The sequence below is a fragment of the Pithys albifrons genome, chromosome Z (genome assembly GCF_047495875.1).
Source record: "Pithys albifrons albifrons isolate INPA30051 chromosome Z, PitAlb_v1, whole genome shotgun sequence".
Taxonomy (NCBI): domain Eukaryota; kingdom Metazoa; phylum Chordata; class Aves; order Passeriformes; family Thamnophilidae; genus Pithys; species Pithys albifrons.
The window spans coordinates 25,043,880-25,061,719 of NC_092497.1; the positions used below are offsets into that span (position 1 = coordinate 25,043,880).

The 17,840-nt window shown below is 36.8% G+C and overlaps 1 protein-coding gene across 1 annotated transcript in view; it reads left to right on the forward strand.

Moving 5' to 3' along the window:
- DMGDH (dimethylglycine dehydrogenase) overlaps window positions 1-17,840 on the forward strand; it is a 40,421-nt gene that overhangs the window by 2,307 nt on the left and 20,274 nt on the right. The window contains exons 3-7 of the mRNA XM_071581674.1: window positions 4,380-4,478; window positions 5,770-5,934; window positions 6,394-6,598; window positions 13,220-13,468; window positions 14,615-14,813. Of these exons, the coding sequence (XP_071437775.1) occupies window positions 4,380-4,478; window positions 5,770-5,934; window positions 6,394-6,598; window positions 13,220-13,468; window positions 14,615-14,813 (917 nt within the window). The remainder of the gene's footprint in view (window positions 1-4,379; window positions 4,479-5,769; window positions 5,935-6,393; window positions 6,599-13,219; window positions 13,469-14,614; window positions 14,814-17,840) is intronic.

Sequence of the window (17,840 nt, forward strand, 5' to 3'; positions counted from 1 at the left end):
AAAACAGATCCACTTGTAATCATGTTAGGGTGGGGATACCTCCTATAATAGTCCTAATCACATGGACATAGTGGTGCACAACATACATGTATGTAATTACGTGTTTTCTACATCAACGTCTGGAGTAGATAGTGGAACAAAATAAAGCTTAGCAGAATAATACAATAATAGATGCTTTTTCAGTTCATTTCCAGTTATTCATATCTGAAATTGGGAGGGTGTTATGTCTATGTGTAGACCCTGAGATTAACTCAGTTGGTTAGACCATGGTGCTAATAATGCCAAGGTTGCAGATTCAATCCCAGCATGGGCTATTTACTTAGGAGTTGAACTTGGTGACCTTTGTTGGTCAGAATATTCTGTGATTCCATAAAAAAGAACAGAGAACCCAATAGTTTCATGTCTCTAGAACTACTCTGTTAATAGTGTAGAACATATATGCAATACTTTATTTGAGTGCCTTTCAGGAACAAATTAAGGAGGATGTCTCAGGTGTATTGTATTCTATTGGTATTCTCATACTTCTCCAAGGGGAGGATGTCTGAAGTCTAAAATGCTTCATCTTGGTGCAGATGTTTTGTGTTTGGGGCTTTATGAGAAAACAACAGTAAAATAAATGAAATTTTAAAAAATCACTGCCTACAATGTTTAAATATTATACTTTTTTTTACCCTCTTTTCAACAATTAAAGCAAAAGAAAACACATTGTATGTAGTTAAGAGAAACAAAATTCAGTAACTGTGTATCTTTTATAGGGAGTCATATCACATTTCAACAAACAGAGCAACACCATGTGTAGAATCAGATCATGCATTTTTGTGTACTGAACCATAACTTAGAAATGCTCAAAGAGTACTTTAAGTACAGAAGTGAGGCACTGACTGCTCATAGTATTGCACGGCCACAGATTTATCAACACTGAAAGATTGTTGAGATTGGTGGAGGTGCCAAAAGTTTGGAGAAGGGCATGTGTATGCATCTTTTTAAAAAGCAAAGGGGATGAGCAGAAGAGCTAAAGGCCAGCTAGCCACAGTTTGATTCTTGGGAAAATCATCAAACAAGGCTCAGGTCTGGATCCACAGAGGATCAAAAAAGTGATTGGGAACAGTCAGGATAGATTTGCCAAGAATATATCATGTCTGATGAAACCTTATTGCCTTCTATTATGGAATGAATTCTTAGACAAGGGGAGATCAATTGATGTCACTTACCTAGATTTTAGCAAGACTTCAGACACTATTTCCTGTAATATTCACGTACGCAGCTGAAGATGCTATGGTCTGTATGGCTGGACAGCTAGAAAGTTAAAAGACCGGTTGGCTGGACTCAAAGGATGGTAGGAAATGGGTCATACACTGTCCAAAGCCTAGAAATAAGTGGAGTGTCACAGGAGTCTGTCCTGGGACCCAGCCTGTTTTATATGTTTTTCAATAATCTGGAGTAGGTGATGAAACACATGTGCATCAAGTGTGTAGTTTACACCCACCTGGGAGGACCAGTCAATGCATTAAAGGCATGGCTGCCAGGCTGAGGGACCTAGACAGGCTCAAGGATGAGAGGACAGGAGCTTTATGGATTTAACAAGGACAAGTGCAATGTTCTGTGGTTAGCTAGGAAAGGAGTGCAGTCTTCAGAGATTTTCAAAGGACAGGCTGAAGAAAATCTTGAGCAACATGGTCTGATCCTTTAGCTGACCCTGTTTGAATATGAAGTTACAGAGAGAACTCCTAAGTTCCCAATCAATTTGTTTAATTATCATTATTTTATGATTTTATAATCTTAATTTTTATATAGTGTAGCCAGGTTACAGTTGTGTCTCAGCTGCACTCCTGAAGTCAGAAACATTATCTGGGGCTAAAGGCATCGAATGCATTTAAAATTTTTTCTTCACTTTGAAATGTAGGAGAATGAAATATTTATTTAATTTATGCAATTAAATGCCCTTGAAAAAATATAATTTTGTAGCTACCTTGCTAGATATTTTTTGCTTATATAGTTCAAAATGACTACAATAGTAGTGACCACTAAAATGGAATTTTCTTATGTCTGGAAGATACATTACTATGTTTGGAAAATAACAGAAGACCAAAAAATGTTTATGTAAATAAAAGAAGACGGTAAAAGTCATATGAGATGACAAAGTTTGCAGGTTGTAGTAAATTACTGTACATGGCTAAAGGAATTTAAACATTTGAATGCCTAATTTATTTCTTCATTCTGTATACACAGAAAATAGGGTCCTTAGAATGTATTTTTTAAGAAACAAATTTTAATTAAAAATTCTGCAGTGAAACAACCCTGGGGTTTAGTCTAAGGTAATTAAAATAAATGTGTTCACAACAACATAAAGGTACATGTATCAAATGAGGTAAAACTTACATTTAGTCAAATATCTAGTCTTCAGCCATGTCCAGTATGATGTTAATGATCCAGTATGATAATAAGCAAAGGACAAGCAGTATTTTTTCCAGACTATTAATTTAGCCCAGGGAATTCCAGAATCCAGCATGCCTTCTCAGTCCTTAATGGGGCAATTGCTGGCTATCTATCTCGTACAGGTTTGTGTGATTACTTTATAAACATAGATTGTTAAGGTAATGAACAATACCAAACATACTTAGAGTCAAACTTATGATAAAATACAGACACAACTGAAAAATATAATGCTGACAAATGATTAATTTTACAATCTTTTCCATTGAATTATTTTGGCATTTCAGTCATGTGGTACGCTGTAATATCACATATAAATTAGGATATCAGAAAGATAAAATTCCCACAAATAAAGGTAAGAAAAGCTTTAAACACTGTGGCTGGCATCAAGGCACACAATCAGTAATGCCAGACAGTAATGACACTCTTTCCCTGAAAATATTGAGTACCTGTCATGTCAGTGAGTATGATTTATGTTTTTTGATGGAAATGGTGTCTGAGTGTAAACTATTTGCTAAGAGCAGTATGAAGCTAACTTTCAGAAGAAAAGGATCCTTTCTTAAATGTGAAACCGCACCAAGAAAGATAGGACAGAAGAGACCATGGTTTAAAATAACGAGGATGTGTAATCTAATTCATTCAATATGTGATATATTAATTAGAGAGAATTGTAACATTTAGTAGCTTTTTAGCATAATTGAATTAGTTTGACTTGATATATATCTTTAAAGATCACTAAATATGGCTTTTGTTATTCATATGTTTACAGATATTCCACTAGCTTTAAAAGTTAAAGCCTCAAAATATGTAGCACTGAACAACATTGACAAGTTAAAATCAAGAGTGTTTAATGTTCATGCATACTAGGCAGCTTAGAAGGAAACTATCAAAACTGTACTCTATGTGTTACTTTCTACCTTTGACTTTCCTGCTGTCTTTTTTCTCAGAAGGTCAGTGAACTCAAAGATGGACTCCAGTGTCTAGCTCTCTTAATGGAAGCAACCTTGATCTATGAATAAGCTCTGTTTTAGTTAGCAAAAAAATGCACTATGTATATGCAATATTTAAATCAGTGTAGTTATCTTGAAAACCCAATGTAATTTTGCATTTCTGCTGTCTCACTTGAAGAATTGTTTTAGTGAGTTGACAAATCCAAGACATACAAAGACATGTGCTTAACTTCATGAACATTTTATTTGGTCTTTTTAAGTGCTAAATGACTGCTATTGAGAATGTCATTAGGTTGATGAAGCCGTTTCCATTGTAGGCAGTTGAATAGTTTCCTTAAATATAGAAAAGGCCGTATTAACTTCTTGACTTGACCTTTGCATGAACTCGAAAGAACTCGACAGCTTTCTAAAGTCAGACCAAGTAAAGTGATGTACAAAATATATACAATAATTTCTTAAACTACTTCTGAAATGCAGTAATTGCTCTTTAGCTGCTACATGAGACAACTGTTGAAAATAGAAGAATATCAGTTTCCACTACCCTGCTGTTCACACCCCAGGAATGTAGTAATTCTTGTGAAGATCTGGTCTTTCTGAAGGTTTGGTTTCTCACCCATCTCCATTTTCAAGAAGAAAAAGACCCTACTATGAGACATTTACAGTTAATAATTTGACGTAATTATCAGAAATGAAGTTTGTGTGTCTCTTCCAAAAGATTTGAAACTCTCAGGGGAACAACTTAAGGAAGAAAAGAAACCATAGGAGAGAATAACTGCAACAGTTATCATGGGTTGACAAATTTGATGAGAAAAGACAGATGGAAAGACACTTGTGCAGAAAGCAAAAATACCATAAGTAAGGAAAGGATTTTATTTTTGCAGCAGTTGGTTCTATCCATGTGTTCTCTTTCTTTATGGTATCTTGACAGCTGGAAGGAAGGAAAGAAAACACTACATTTCTAATCCATGTTGTTATTTTTCCTATTTCTTATTTGAGGCTGGCTTAACTACTTATTTTCATCCTGGAATAAACCTGAAGAAAATCCATGCTTACAGCATCAAACTGTATGAGAAGCTTGAAGAAGAGACTGGACAGGTAATCATCTTAACCTTTAAAGTATTAATTCAGAGCAATACTAACTGCAGTAACAGTCTTACAAAAAACTTTGTAGTTGATACGGTGTGGAGTGCAAATGTATAATTTTTTATACAAATAAATTCTTCTTCATTCTTCGTCACTATGTATTTTAGATGGTTTCCCAGATCCCTCTACAGTTTAAGAAAATGGTGTTCATAAAACATCTTGGGAGCTCAGCAGACTGATAGTCTGCAACTTGAGCTTTATAGAGGAGCTCAAATAGCATCAGGGACCTGGAATGTAGGGATTGATTATGATACATTCCTGCTTTAAACATGTCTACTTAAAAATTCATATGACATGATGCTGTCTGTACTTGAGAAAACTGCTGCAATTTTTCCGATCCCTTTCAGAAATATGTTTTTATTTAGTGACTTAAGGAATAGATATGCAGAGAAACACAGGAGTCATCTTTTTATCTGTCATCATTCAGTCATAGATTTCATTTACTAAACTCATACTTGCTTTGGACTGCAGCAGAAATTGCATGATGCTTACTGTAGCAGCCTACAAATTTTATAGGGTTTTTTTTTCATTTGTCATATGTAATATGACAAGTATTTTTTATATTTGTCATAAAATGCTTTTTTCTTCTTTCTACTACTAAGTGAGGTAAGATGCCACAGCAGGTTATCATTGTGAGTTCCAGTAAAAGACTTAATTCAGCCCTGTTATTGTCCTATGGGGTAACATAGAAAAGGTGAAGAAAATTGTGTGTACCAGAAAGTAAGCAGTCAGTGTCTAGCTCTGTAAGAATGTTTACTTTATTAATAAGACAAGAAGGTGAGTAGTTATTCATTGTGTCAATAAAGGTGCTTAGTTAAATATATTCTGCACCATCTCAATAGAAAATTACACAGATGATAGACTTTAATATAAATTGTTATATATACTTATTTTTGAAACATATCTGATGATTCTAATTTTGAAAGTGTGTAAATCCATACATCAAATACTAATCAATTCTTAATAAAAAGAAATGTATTGTGACATCCAGTAAATGCTTCTTGCAACTGTTTTGAAGATAGCATGCATTAACTTAGGAAGTTCATTTGATAATTTCTTGAAAATTATTTTCTCTAGAAGTTTATATCTAAGCCCTGTTTCTTCAAGGGGCCCTAACTTACTTGAATTTTCTTTCAGTGATGCTAGTGGCAAAATTCCTGTAGACTTCCCATAGCATAGGACCTTCCATATATGGCTATCAGTAATGGTTCTTTCAGTAATTTGCTATTTCTCTTTGGTTTAGCCTGTGGGGTTTCATCAGCCTGGCAGTATCAGAATAGCTTCAACCCCTACTAGGGTGGATGAATTCAAATATCAAATGACTCGTGCTGGTTGGCACCCAACAGAGCAGTACCTAATCACACCTGAGAAAGTACAAGAGTTATTCCCCCTATTGAACATGGATAAGGTAAGAAAGCTGATTTTATGAAATATAACTTCCATTCCAATTAAATATTGGTCTATCAGATACATACATGTGAGGTCTACCTACTTTACAGAAATTGTAGAAGAAATTTTTGTTTTTCAATGAAAAAATATTTATTGTAGCCTAAAATCAGACTCGTGTATTGTAGTTCATAATGTATCCCAGTATGCATACTATTAATTACTATGTATATAATATTATAACATTAAAGCCCTGCAACCTTTGATTGCATGGGAGGCCTGAACAATTTTACTCCATTAGACCATTGTTAAGTTGGATAATTATGTATAGGCCATTATTATTATTATTATATTTTGAAAAATGGTTTTGATTTGACTTCTTAGAGTTTACTATATTCAAGAAAAAAAGGGCTTTTTCAAAAATTGGCTAATTTTAATAAACTTTAATTTCTTTCATTTGGGGGATTTTAACTCCACTTAGGTTTTAGCTGGCCTGTATAACCCTGGAGATGGTCATATTGATCCATATTCTCTCACTATGGCCTTGGCTGCAGGAGCCAGAAAATACGGTGCCCAATTAAATTATCCCATCCAAGTAACTAATCTGAACTCCCGATCGGATGGGACATGGGAAGTTGAAACTCCACTTGGAACAATTCGAGCAAAGAGAATTGTGAATACTGCAGGTAGGATTTAATACAAGCATTTGTGTACTCTTCAGATTTACAAACTAGCTAATGAAAAGCACCTGTTCTGAATTGCATGGATAACATGTATAAGCAATATATGTTTTTGAACATTCACTTGGTTTGTAGTAAAAAGTACTTTGCCCATATTACTTTACACTAAGGTGAATATTTCACTCTTCTATTAATTGCCCTTTAACAGGCATTAAAAGTATTTATTTATGCTTTGTCTCCAGCAGTTACCAATCAGACTGCCTTGCTAGATTTTAGTAGCAGAAGAGACCTTTACTGGTCTGTAGTAAGTTGTGTAGAAGAGAAGCTACAGTCTATTATCACGGAATATCCTGAGTTGGAAAGGATCCACAATGATAATAAGTGCAACTGCCGGCTCTGCACAGGACACCCCAAGAATCACACCATGTGCCCAAGCATATAATCCAAAAACTTTTTGAACTCTGGCAGGCTTGGTGCTGTGACCACTTACCTGGGGAGCCCGTTCCAGTGCCCAACCACCCTCTGGGTGATTGAACTATCCTCCGGACTATGCGATATTGCCTCTAAAATCTAATGAAAGATACCTAGGCAGGGAGATGGAATGTACAAATGATGTAGAAATGTCTTCACTGTTTTTTCAAAGAGACTGACTATTTGACCTTGCCTATTCCAGTATTATCTTTCTCTAAGATTTAACTCTATCCACATATTCTTGAGACAGAAGATTTTTCTGTTGTTCTTTGAGTAGCATTTTAAACGTGGACTTAGCTTAACAATGCATTTTTTGTGTGCCATAAAAATTGCCTAACTCGAAGGAGTTTGTATTTACATATGCAATTTTTATTCTCCTTTAAAGAAAGCAAACTGATGTTTAAAGAAGTCAAACTGATGTTTCTGTTTCAAAGAGTTTTTGGGCAAGAGTCCTTTGGATTTGTGTTTGTTTCCTTAAGCAAGTTAATAGGTCTAAAAATCTGTATTCAATCTAAACTTCACTTATTTTTATGGTGCCTTATACAAGTATAGAAAAATACATTATTGATGAAACTGTTAGCATGTCCAATATAGAGCATACCGTCTGCTTCCTAGTAGAAGACTTTTTGTTCTCAGTTGTTTGAAAACATGTTAAATATTTACCATATAGGTTAAATTTTTGCTGTCTGTCTCATACGGAATCATATCTGCATTATTAGGGCATTAGTCTTTCATACATCCCATGGCAGTGAATAATCAGGCTTCGGTAGGAAGCCGTGATGTTGCACATGGACTTTTTCAGTCAGATGGGACAAATGAACTGAGAGCAAGATTGTGCCTTTATAATGCCTTTCTGTATATATGCAGTGGACAGGGGAAAAAAAAGGAAAAAGTATATATTTCTAGTGCAAAGAATAAAAAATTGAGAAATTAAGTGAGACAGGGACTCTTTTTGTTTGTGGGTAGAATAACTATGATTGACCGTTGGAATTATGAGTGAATTGGACTGAAAGGGGAATACTCTGGGAGAGTGAAATGCTTGGGAAAGATTCCTGGAGGTGTTTGGCAGCACTGACAGCAAATGGAACAGTTACATGCTAGAGGACTTAATAAGGAAGCTCAGACAAAGAGGGGATGGCAACAGTTGGGGATGACACTAGGGAGAGGGATAGTGGGAATAAGGTATCTGCTATGTTTCATTAAGGAAACAAGACCTAGGAGCTTTTCAGACAAAATTATTAGGAAGGATCTTCAAGGAATGGTTTTGTGTGAAACTGAGTGGAAAACTGAGGCTACCTGAGCTGTCTAAGCATAAGAGGCTGGTAGAGTAGCAAGGGAGAGGTAGATGGGAGCAGACTGGAAAGAAGAGAAGGCATCTGGGAGAGAATTTGACAAACTAGGGAGACTGACTTGCACATGGCAACAAAATATCTGAAGAAGGATGTAAGAACTGGAGTAGGAAGAATGAGACAGCAGAAAAGAGCAGCTATGAGACAAGCAGGAATGGTGAAGATAGAAGATTGGGATAGAGAGAAATTTGGAGAGACTGGGATAAAAAGGCTGAACTCTCAGTGGATGAGCTTTACTGAGTGATCTTTCTTTCAGTGTCTGGGATGTAGACAGCCCTGGGTTAGATCATACCATCCTTTCAATAAAGAGTAACTTGAGAAGTGCACTTTCTCATCATATGCCTTCCATGCATAGGTGGTCATCTGCTATGTCTTTGTGTCTAGGTTAAATAGCAAGGATCTGAGAAAGTTCACTTTGAGGCTTTAAACTTACTCATGAGTGCAACAGAATGACATTTTGGAGAGAAAGAGGAGTAGGGGAATTTAATATGCTTTTTAGAAAGCAAATAACCACACAAACAGGGAAGCCAAAATAAAAGAATTTTATGTAGATTGCAGAGTCTAACACTTGGAAATGAGAGATGTCAATAAATATTTGCCTTTGCACTGTCAGTTCATGGCTTTCAGGCATGAATTGTGGGACAGCCTTCAGTTACAAAACCACAAGCTCTCTACAAATAGGATCCGTATGTCTTCGTTACACAGTGTGGATATATTGGTCTGGGAGTGATCCAAGATAGTGAAATAGACAGCTCTTTTGGCCATCAGACTTATTTAGGCCACAAACTTCTAGGCATTCATTATTCCTAACTATTGGCTCTGCATCCTGTGGATGAAATATCACAGATGTAGTAATTTTCTTACCATTTTGTAGTGTACTTATCTTTCTTTGGCTTATGTTAAAGTTGACATTAGGCAGAGTTTTATGGTAAATGCTTTTCAAAGTTTATTTGCAAAAATTAGAATGTAGCCTTGTGAACTTTTCATAAGTCTTTTTTATTATTTAATAAGTTATTAAATCAGCAATATATTTGCTTATTTCTCCTGTGTAGTTAACTGTTCAGCCAAAAGGAATATTTGAAACACATATTGCTTAACATTCTGGCTAATGATGTAAAATCAATACTGTATAACACATATCTCTTATAAATGTTTTCTCAGATAACATTCATTCTTTTTCTTGGCGTTGCCTCATTCCACTACAGAACATGACTGGTATAATTCAGAGTTCATATTCTAGGCTCATGTTGCAGAGAAAAATACATCAGAAAGCTCTTTACATTCTCTCTTCCCTCCCTTCACCCCACAACTGACATCTGCTGAGGAACTGGAACAAACTGGTTTCAACACATCTTTAGCTGTTCCTTATGTGAGATTTCCATTTTGGAGAAAAGCAGATGCCTAGTAAATAATCCCTGACATGAACTAACTGGTACTGAGCCTGCTGAAGTGTTTCACAGAGCATTTATAATGGAATGTTTGATTAAAGTCTGCAAAAATAGTGTATTTAGTTTACATGTACAGTCTGGGTGTGTATATATAAGCATATTTTCAGATGTACACACTATACACAACCATTTATATGTATATATTTATATATAAGTAGTGGTGGGGAATTTTCTTTTTCAAAAACAAGGTGTAGTCAGATTACGTACCCCAGCAGATGTGCTAAGTAATACCACCCCTGAATATTTCAACATCAGGTGTTTGCAGTCTCTACAATTTAATCTTCACAAATGTCCTAGAGACATAATGTATGCCTTCATTTATCTCTACCATATGTAATGGGACTTGACATCTGCTTCCAATTAGAGTCTTGTTTCAGAGAATATATTCTTCCTTTTGCCATTTTTGGTTTTTTAATACCTTTGCACATGGTTCAAAAACCTTAAACAAAGAAACTGTAATATTTTTCAATTAGTAAATGTCACTTCTTGTTATTCTAAGAAATTAAATACACACTTAGCATGAGACTTTTTCAGAACTACAATACTGAAGATTTTAAACAAACCTCTTACACAAAAGCATTTTGTGTAATTAGCTGTGTATAATATTATTCTGCAAACTTCAATGGTTAAGAAACTTTCTATTGAGAAAGAAACAAAGCTAGGTTTTAAAGACCTAATTTTCTGCAACTTTAGTTTTAGTTCTCCTCTGTGGATCATTAGTTGGTCTTAACTTAAAATAATTATATTTGTAGGTGATATGGAAATTCCCAAATCAAAAGAAGTTCTCTAACGATTTTTAGCCTCCACTTAAATCCTCATTTCGATGTGTCATGTGTAACGACAGAAACACTTGCAGATGTGCTAGAAATGCAGTTTTGTCATTTTCTGTATAAGGGATCGATCATGTCAGGTTTCAGTATCCTTAAAGGATGTTTTGGATCATTCAGTGTATGCAACTATGGTATGGTATCCCTAAGCCAGTTTAACTGACCTAAGACATATTCTAGCAGTGAGTCTCCTCCAAGTGGTAAGGGTACCGTTAAGAAGCAAAAGCCTTATAAAAGGCAACAGAACAACTGGTATTGGTTTCTAATGTTGGCTGGTCAGGGGCTTTCAAGTGAACACATCTCTTGATAGTGATGCTTGATTTCCTGCTCCCTTGCTTTAGGTGGGTGCCAGCAAATATTAGCTGAGGCACCACAGAAGATATTTCCCTTGGAAATCTTGCATTTTTAAAAAGCATGGGTATTAGACTCTGAGGCTGGTTGGTAATATTAAATAAGAGACTGACAGCTCTTTTGACATGGAGAATGGTATATCGCCACCAAAGCCCTATTCAACTTTCCTAATTGCCCTGGCTTTAAGCCATGCTAGGAGTGAGAGGATGTATTCCCAAGTGAGTGTCAGCAAGTGGCGTGCGCCGGCTGCTCCCCATAGAACAGGGAGCCAAGCAGGGTAACAAGGCTGGCTGAGCCAGTAAGGGCTCTGTCCGACAGAGCACAAGGGACGGGAGCAGGGGAGGCCCAGAACCCATATCTGGGGTCAGCCCACAGTCCAGACCTCCAGAAGAGCTTGTGGAGATGAAGCACAGTCAGATCCATAGTGATGATGCCAGGCTGAGGCCAAGCCAAGAATGTGATCACAGGTCAGGAGCAGGCCTGGTGACAGATCCAGAGTCAAATAGTGCCTAGTAACCAACAGGCAGGACTGTAGAGTTCAGACTGAGCTGAGGTCAAGCTGGGAAGTAGCCCACGGATCAGGGTCTGGATCAATGTGTTCCATGGCCAGGCACCGGCATGGTTGTGACAGAGCTGTAAACAGGCATACACCTACAATCAAACCAGCTCAGACAGGTTCTGAAGGACCTGAGCTGACCTGGAATGGCACAGCCGACCTTGTGCCCATAGGCAGGGGTGTGGGTGGAAATCTCAGGTGAGGCTGTTCAGATCATTTATTCCTTTTGGTGCCCACAGGGGCCTGAGAAACTTTGACTAGGTCTTGGAGAGTATGGAATTAAAGAGAGAGGTAGCAATGTTTGGTTAAGACAAATAAGCAGCAAAAAGGAAGAAAAGTTGCATGTTAAGCTGGGCAAAACAAAGTGTATGTCCCAGAAAAAGGGGCAGCTGTCTTAGGTAGCAAATCTTGCTAGAGATAGTTTATCATAAACAGTTTGGAGACAGCTGGTTACACAAGAACTAGGCTGACCTGCCTTCTTTTTCTGGGTGCCATATGGCACATAACCTTTTATTTGAAAGGCCCTGCTATCTCTCCTTCCTCTTTCATTTTGGCTTCCCCCTAGCCCTCACTGCCAGGCTCCCCTGAAACTCCCATTCCATCCAATTTTCCCCCTTCATTCTCACTCCTGAGACCTCTGCTTCCTACTCTAAAGAGTCAGGAAAATTGGACTGAGGGATATTCAAAGCTTCTTAGAGCAGCTGCCATTCCAGTCAGGTGTATGTCTGATTCCCAAGTGTGTTAAGTTCCAACCTCACAGCAGATGTAAGCTGTGATGCAGAGCCCAAACTAGTAAGTTTGGCAGTCAAGTGGCTTCCAGTCCTTGACTTTCATGCAAGTGCCTCACCAAGTGAATGTGTCTTACCAGCTTAACCTTAACAGAGCAGAATTACATCTTCTGTAACTGATGCCTTGTGGTATACATAGAAGATCTTGCACCAGTTTCAGAGGCAGGGAAATGGTTGCTTGTATTTTTTGGTCACAGTCTGTCAAGTCTTCTAACTGGACAACTATGGGAGAGCACACTGACTACTTATCAATATGAACATCATAATAAATTGATGATGGCTGTGTGAGAGACAATCAACAGGAGTCACATGGCACATGTCAAAGAGGAGAGAAACTCTAATTCTTGAGGTTATCTGCCTGAAAATACTTGCCATGCTCTTTTGGGGAGTTAGGACTTGACTGCTGTCTTGGGAAAGCATACTAGTTCATTTGGTTGATAATAAGAGGCTAGGTTAACACCTGTGGTGTGAGCTAATTTATTCTGTTTTTTAAGTGTTTCTAACTTTGCTAGGAGTACATTGCAGACCTACTTTACTGAAATAATCCATGGGGTTTGTGGAACCTCTAATTTAAGCTTAATTTATAATTTACCAGTTATGTTTTTTTTCAATATATAATATATAATAATGTACAGTATAACTAGGAAAAATTACATAGAATTATGGAGGGAAAAATATGCTGGATAATATGAAAAAAAGATGAAAATTAGAAATATGGGGGAAAAAGGTCACATATAAAAGCGCAGTGTTTCCTGCAAGTATTTTACTGTCCATTCACTTTAATTAGCGTTTGAATATTTCTATTTTGTTGCTGGGTTTTTTTTCCTTCTTCTCTAGGCTTCTGGGCCCGTGACATAGGCAAGATGATTGGCCTGCAGCACCCTCTCATACCTGTTCATCATCAGTATGTTGTGACATCAACTATCCCTGAAGTGAAAGCCTTAAAAACAGAATTGCCTGTGATTCGTGACTTAGAAGGATCATATTATCTAAGGCAAGAAAGGGATGGTCTTTTATTTGGTCCATATGAAAGCGAGGAGAAGATGAAGCTGCAGGACTCATGGGTAACAAATGGAGTCCCACCAGGTAATTAAGAATATTAAATCCTTAAACGTGATGAGCTCTAGCACACATTTTAATGTGTATAAATCCCAGGCTATTGCACTTCCTTACGTGATGGAAAATACAAAATATTTGCAATGCATGGTTGTAATGCAGAAACTTTTTCAAAAATAATCGTAACTCTAATGATAAAAGAGAATAGAAATACACATGTAACCTAAGAAAAGCCTACTTGCAATAGACACAAAATACACATCTAAAACATAGTCTTAGCCTACTGTGCTTTGTGATTAGATGCAGTCACCAAAGCCTTTTTTGACAGAACAGAGATTTTCCTGGGTTACAGTTCTCTCTGGCATACAGAGGCTCTGTATTTTTGCTGTTTCTGCAGGACAATGTGGTTGTCAAATAGGAACAGCAAAAGAATGTCTTAGAAAAAATCTGTACTTGGATATAACTGCAAGAGAGCTGTAGATTTGTAACGGATACAAAGGTATCCTATGTCATACATCTGCTTCCTAAAAAAATTATAAATTGCTGTGTTATATCTGGACTTCAGCTTTCCCTTCACTTCCAGACAGAAAGTTATATTAAGTCAATGATGTTGCTGATTTTAAAAAACACATGTTTTATAAGGAAAAGCAGTCAACATTGTTCGGTTTTGGATAGCCCTCTCACAACTTCCTGAACTAGTTGTCTCCAGCAGCATCAAGTGCCTCTACAGAATGATGGTCAGCAATTCTTACACCCCAGACTGAGGGGTGAAATAATTCACATGATTTTATGGAAATTATAAGCAGATACAGGAAGTGTGTTTCTTCCCCTTGTCAAATCATTGGCATATTGAGAAAATAAGTGGGTCCTAACAATGTAGAAGTAAAAGTTTCTGTGTTTCTTCATTTCCTTTCTACTTCATTGTTGAATTTGTATGACCTTTGGGTTAAACAAATATGTATAAAGGATACTATAACTGCAGTGATAAATAAACTTGATCCTGTAGGAAAGTAGAGATTTATGCACACCATGTTTCTTGTGTAGGGTGGCAAAGGCTTGAACATACACACTGATTAATTCCATATAACTTTTACATATATAGATTGCATAACTGTATTTAAAACATATGTGTTTTCAGTTAAGTATGTATATAATAAGAGTCAAATGTTTGTGCAGGTTTCGGCAAAGAACTTTTTGAGTCTGATTTAGACAGAATAATGGAGCATATTGAGGCTGCTATGGAAATGGTCCCCATTTTGAGAAAAGCAGACATCGTAAACACAATTGCAGGTCCTATCACCTATTCTCCAGACATTCTTCCTATGGTGGGACCACATCAGGGTGTCAGAAATTACTGGGTAGCTATTGGTTTTGGGTGAGTAAGTTCTTTGTGACAACTTTTGTTTGTCTGTCTGATTGTGAAAATGGCAGCGAACTCAAGCTTTGCATATTTTTATAGGTTTGGGCATTGTTTTGCACATACTGTGTATAAAATGTAATTTGAAATAGTCTCAACTTTCACGAACTGTATAACGTAAGCTTATCCTTCTCTCTTACTTCATAACTCTCACTGTTTTCTAAATTTGTTTCCCCCTTTTAATCTGGAGGCCAACATCTGTGACACTTCATGAACAAAAGAAGTGGGTAGTACTTTGCACTGTCTGTGAAGCAAGTCACAAATGTGCTGCGGTTTACAATACACTTTCCAGTTAATTTTGTATATTGCTTTGAATTGTATTGTTTTAACAGTTGTGCAGAGTATGTAAAACTGGTGTCACCAAAGCTGGGCAAAAATCAGTGGTACAGGGAGAACTTTTAATGTGAAGCATTAATTTGGGGGTAAAGAACTGAAGGCATACTAGGCAGAAGACCAGCATACTGTGTAACTGACTGCTCAAGAGATACAAACCCAGTGATGTTTCTGAATGTTGAAAGTTCAGTTGAAAAATTACATTGCTGAGTATTGGAGGAAAGCAAAAAAAGAGGGCAGTGCAACAGAAATAAGTAGTTTACTCATGTCATTCACTTGCCCATTATGATATTTTCCTTGAATGCAATTTACATCCTATTTATCATGACTACCATGGTAGTGATAGAGTCAGTGGTAAAACACTTACTGACATTGTCCTAGTTTCATAATTGATTCAAGATGGATAGAATGAACTAAATACATTTCCAGGTGCATGTTATTGACCACATTCTGTTTACATTGTTTTTCCAATTGCCTAATTTGCTGTTCAAAATCCAGCTCAGCTTTTTCCAGTTTTCTTTCATTCCAAACCAAACAGACCCTCAGATCATAAGATAAGGCAGTATCACTAGCATGCTTTCTGAGGCCCTCAAAATAAAAAGGCTTGGTAATTTTGCAATGATTCATTGTGAAAGGTATTCACCTTTGCTGCTTGGATTTTTAAAAAAAAAATGTTATCTTTCAGTAACATTTGCAGAACTTACAGTTACAAAAGCGGTTTGCCTAGACCTTGTTCACCAAAAAGACTGTTTAAGTTCATTACTCTGTGGCCAGACTTTGGAGCGTGTTTTTCTTCACTGGTGTCAATGGGAGCAGAATTAAAGTTCCATAAATGAAAAACTGAAGATTAGTGTTAGATGTTTAAGTTTCTTTAAACAACTTATTTCAGGAGTTTGATTATCTCTAAATGTTTAGACACAGGTCCCAGTTATGTGGCTGTCACTGGATTGCTTTGTCTGCTTTTCAGGGACTTTTGACTCTGTTCTATGCTTCTGGGTCACTGCAGTGTTTCTATCAGTGTTGTAACTTTGTGTGTGCATTAGCAAATCCTTATCTCACAGTCAACTAGCAGGGACATTGTGACAGAGGACTTAGTGCTGTTAGATTAGAGGATTTTTATTATCTAAAATTAGCAGCTTGCTAGGCATTTTAACATGCAAAGAAGTTAAGTATAGTTAGCAGAGTGTGTAGCACTATTTATTATTAAGGTTGCTCAATGCTCTCCGTTTTTAGTTCCTTATAGCTTTGAAAACATTAGCAAGAGTAGGCTAGGATTTTATTCAGAAAAGTTTAATGCAAAGCAGTGTAACCATTCCATAACTTGTGACAAAGACACTAGAAAGGTGACCACAGTGTGCAGAGAGTCAGAGTTTCTAGGAAAAGGAATGGAATGAGTCAGAAATAAGTGAGGAGAGTTCCTTCCAGAGAAGGCCAGTATGTGCTCATTAGAGAAACTAAATCATATGAAGACTGAGGTTGCTACATTATAATACTCTTCACAGCTACTTCTAACATCCTGTCTCTGAACGACACATTTCATTCTTGTACAGCAGAATTGCAGTGGATGTATTAATACAATCAGCTCCCTATTATTTGAAGTAACAAGGGATTTGGGCATCCTGTGTCATGTAAGATCTTCGTAAATGAAGGCCCAGTTGGGCGTACTGAAATCAATGGGTTGTGCAGAGTTGATGCTGCGAAGCTCTGCATAGCACAGAGACCATTCAGCCCAGGTGCAGGGCAGCCTCCCCCGTGCCATCTGGCTCCTGGGGTTACCCTGCCATCAGCTCCGCAATCTTCAGCTGAACCTAAAACCTTCATTGTATTTGGTCTGTCACCAATTACAATTGTGCAGTGGTCTTTTTGCTGTTGTTCCTGTGCTGTTGGCTGCAGGGGCTGATACAGGGAGGCTTAAACTGACTAAGACTGGAGCTATACTTGAAGACATCATAGATATGGTCACAAAGCTTATACCCATGACTAACTAAGAGTTGCTTAATTGAATTAACAGCATGAACACTTGCAAAGAGTCAGTTTACAAGCAGTCATCTTCACTGCATCAGCTGTGGTGATAGAAATTTGTATTGAGTCTGATGATTTGTGCTGAACTGTCTAAGGGATGTGTTTGGCAGAATTATTTCATGTACTTACTTGTTATTTCTCTCTTTTTTATTAAGACCCCACTATATTAAAGTAATGTTATTTATATCATGTGTTTGCTCTTCTTATGCATATGCATTAGAGTTAAATAATTACCTTTTTTTTTCTTCAGATCCTTACCTATTTTAACTGAGGACATAGACTTCAGAATGCAAAGTTCATGAGTAGGAAATGAAATTTGTTTTAGCTTCCTATACTGCATGATTGTTTATGGTTTAATTGCTGCATGTTAATCTAAACTTGGTTTTGAACAGTTACTATCTTTGCAAGGATTTTTCAGTTGTGCTCAGGGGAACATTTCTCAAATAACTAAAAATTTATTTTCACATCTTCCCTAGATTATTTTCACAATTTTTTATGGACATGTCAAACTAATTCACAGAAGTGTTAAAAAAAGTTTTATGTCATTCAATATTAATGATTATTTCTCAATAAACATTTCAGTGTCAAATCAGAGGTGCCTGTAATTTCACATTACATGGTACTGTTTGA